Raw genomic sequence first — 1,865 nt, 5'->3', positions numbered from 1 at the left:
TTTTTTTTAACCCATAGAAAATGCAGTAGTTTTGAGGGGTGCACCTTTGGAAGTGGTTAATTAGAATCTTGTATAAACACCTTTCCCCAGCCCTTCCTTTGAGACAGCATTCCCATCCTATCCTCTCTCAGACATTAGAAACATCTTTTAAACAGAAGTCCTTGAATAATCCGATATAAAAATGCGTGCCTCTGTTAGGCATGGGGGTTTTGGAAGGGCAGGAGGAGCTTTCCTTACGTAGTAATGAACTCTCCAGGCTGGGGGAGGGTCCCAGTGGTGGGGAAGGGCTGTTCCTGGAACTGTGATCTCCATAGGGGGTGAGGGGGACAGATGTCTGGCTGGCTCCTCACTGTGGGGCTGGCACAGGGGTGACCGTGCCTGGGCTCGGGGCTGTGGGGTCTGGAGGCAGGGGGGTGCCTGGGTCTGTGGAGAAAAGGAAGATGAATCAGTGAGGGTGAGCAGGAGAAGGACCCAGACCCAGGCCACTACAGACACAGAACCGGCATGGCATGCAGTGGGTGGTGGATGAATGAGGTACCCACAATGTACAACCTCCTTAGCCCAACACCCTCTTCCACCTCATATAGGGAAAAGCAGATACACCCCCCATCACCCTCCTGCCCCCAAGGGAACGCTAAAGGGGCATCTGAACGTGATGGGAACAAGCGAAGGAGTGCCAATCAGTCGTCATGCAAACAGGGTGCTGTTTTCAGGTTTACAACTGAGATGCTCTGTGCCACAGGACTCCTCCACGACCCACCAGGGAAAGGCCCCAACATCATCCCAGGAGTGGCAGCTGCCAGGCTGGGGAATGGTGGAGGACAGCCAGAGAGGCCTGTCCTCCTGTGTTCTAATTTTACCAGAGTGTTCAGAAAGGATCATGGAAACTAGTACCCGAGCCCCACCTGCCCGCCCTCCCTCCGCGTGGACCCCTCACCCTCGCCCTTCTCCCCTTCTGGCCCCTTCTCACCTGGCAGTGGGCTGGCACTGGGCAGGAGGTTGCCCTGAACAGCTGCCACAATGGCAGGGCTCTGGGCTGCGGCGGATCCGAGCCCCGGCCCGAGAGGCAAGGAAGATGGCATGGTGGTGGTCGCCGGCAGGTTAGGATGTAGAGGGTTCGCCATGGACACAGGCAGGTTAGGTGGGGGGAGAGTGCCCGGGGCGAATGGGAGATGGTGGTGATGCCCATGCAGGTTAGGAGGAGGGGGGAGGTTAATACTGATGGAGTCGGCGAGGCTACCAAATGGGAGGATGGATGGAGCAGGAGGAGGAGGAGGCGGCATGCCAAAAGGCAAACCCAAAGGAGCATTACCCGCCACGCCTGGGTGCCCGCTGCCTGGCACTGCCCCTGGCATCATTGAGGGAGGAGTTTGTTGGTTGGGGAACGGTGAGGGGCCTGGGAACAGCACGAGACATGGAGACTATGAGCCGTGTGAAATCTCTACTGCCAGCTTACGTTCACAGCAAGGATAATCCAGCCAATCCTTTGCACCATCTCCCTTCTCCTGACCCAGGACAGGTGATAATACAGGGGACAGATTTCCAAAAGTCTGGGTTTGGGGAAGGATCCCACCAGCTTAGGGACGTAACACAGCTGGGCCCGTCTACAGAAACTGAGGCCATCACACAGCTATGTCGAGGAGAACTGAGATGTTCCCTCGGTCCCTCCAGTTAGCAAGAGTTCTGGAACACCTCACTTACCATGGGGTCCAGGGGGGGGTACCCCTGGTGGGACTGCCCCAGGCTGGGGGGCTCCAGCTGGCTGCTGCTGCTGTGGCCCTGCAGCAGACCCTGCCTGCCCAAGCTGTTCAGAAGGGCCCAAGCTTCCAGGAGGAGCCCCGCTGCCGGCAGGAGCAGGGACCACA

At 57.6% G+C, this 1,865-nt stretch overlaps 1 protein-coding gene across 1 annotated transcript in view; it reads right to left on the bottom strand.

The window, feature by feature from the left end:
• Window positions 1-1,865, bottom strand: part of SMARCC2 (SWI/SNF related, matrix associated, actin dependent regulator of chromatin subfamily c member 2) — a gene marked incomplete at its 5' end in the record, with an annotated part of 16,538 nt that continues 14,673 nt past the window's right edge. Inside the window, 4 exons of the mRNA XM_021707602.1 lie at window positions 1-423; window positions 971-1,036; window positions 1,313-1,396; window positions 1,702-1,865. The exon at window positions 1,702-1,865 is cut by the window's right edge and continues 12 nt beyond it. Of these exons, the coding sequence (XP_021563277.1) occupies window positions 347-423; window positions 971-1,036; window positions 1,313-1,396; window positions 1,702-1,865 (391 nt within the window). The remainder of the gene's footprint in view (window positions 424-970; window positions 1,037-1,312; window positions 1,397-1,701) is intronic.

This window comes from Carlito syrichta, unplaced genomic scaffold (genome assembly GCF_000164805.1).
Source record: "Carlito syrichta isolate Samal-C Ts95f unplaced genomic scaffold, Tarsius_syrichta-2.0.1 Scaffold120695, whole genome shotgun sequence".
In the NCBI taxonomy this organism is placed as follows: Eukaryota; Metazoa; Chordata; class Mammalia; order Primates; family Tarsiidae; genus Carlito; species Carlito syrichta.
Note: the sequence above shows the minus strand (reverse complement) of the source record. Positions and strands in the feature narration are given on the sequence as shown.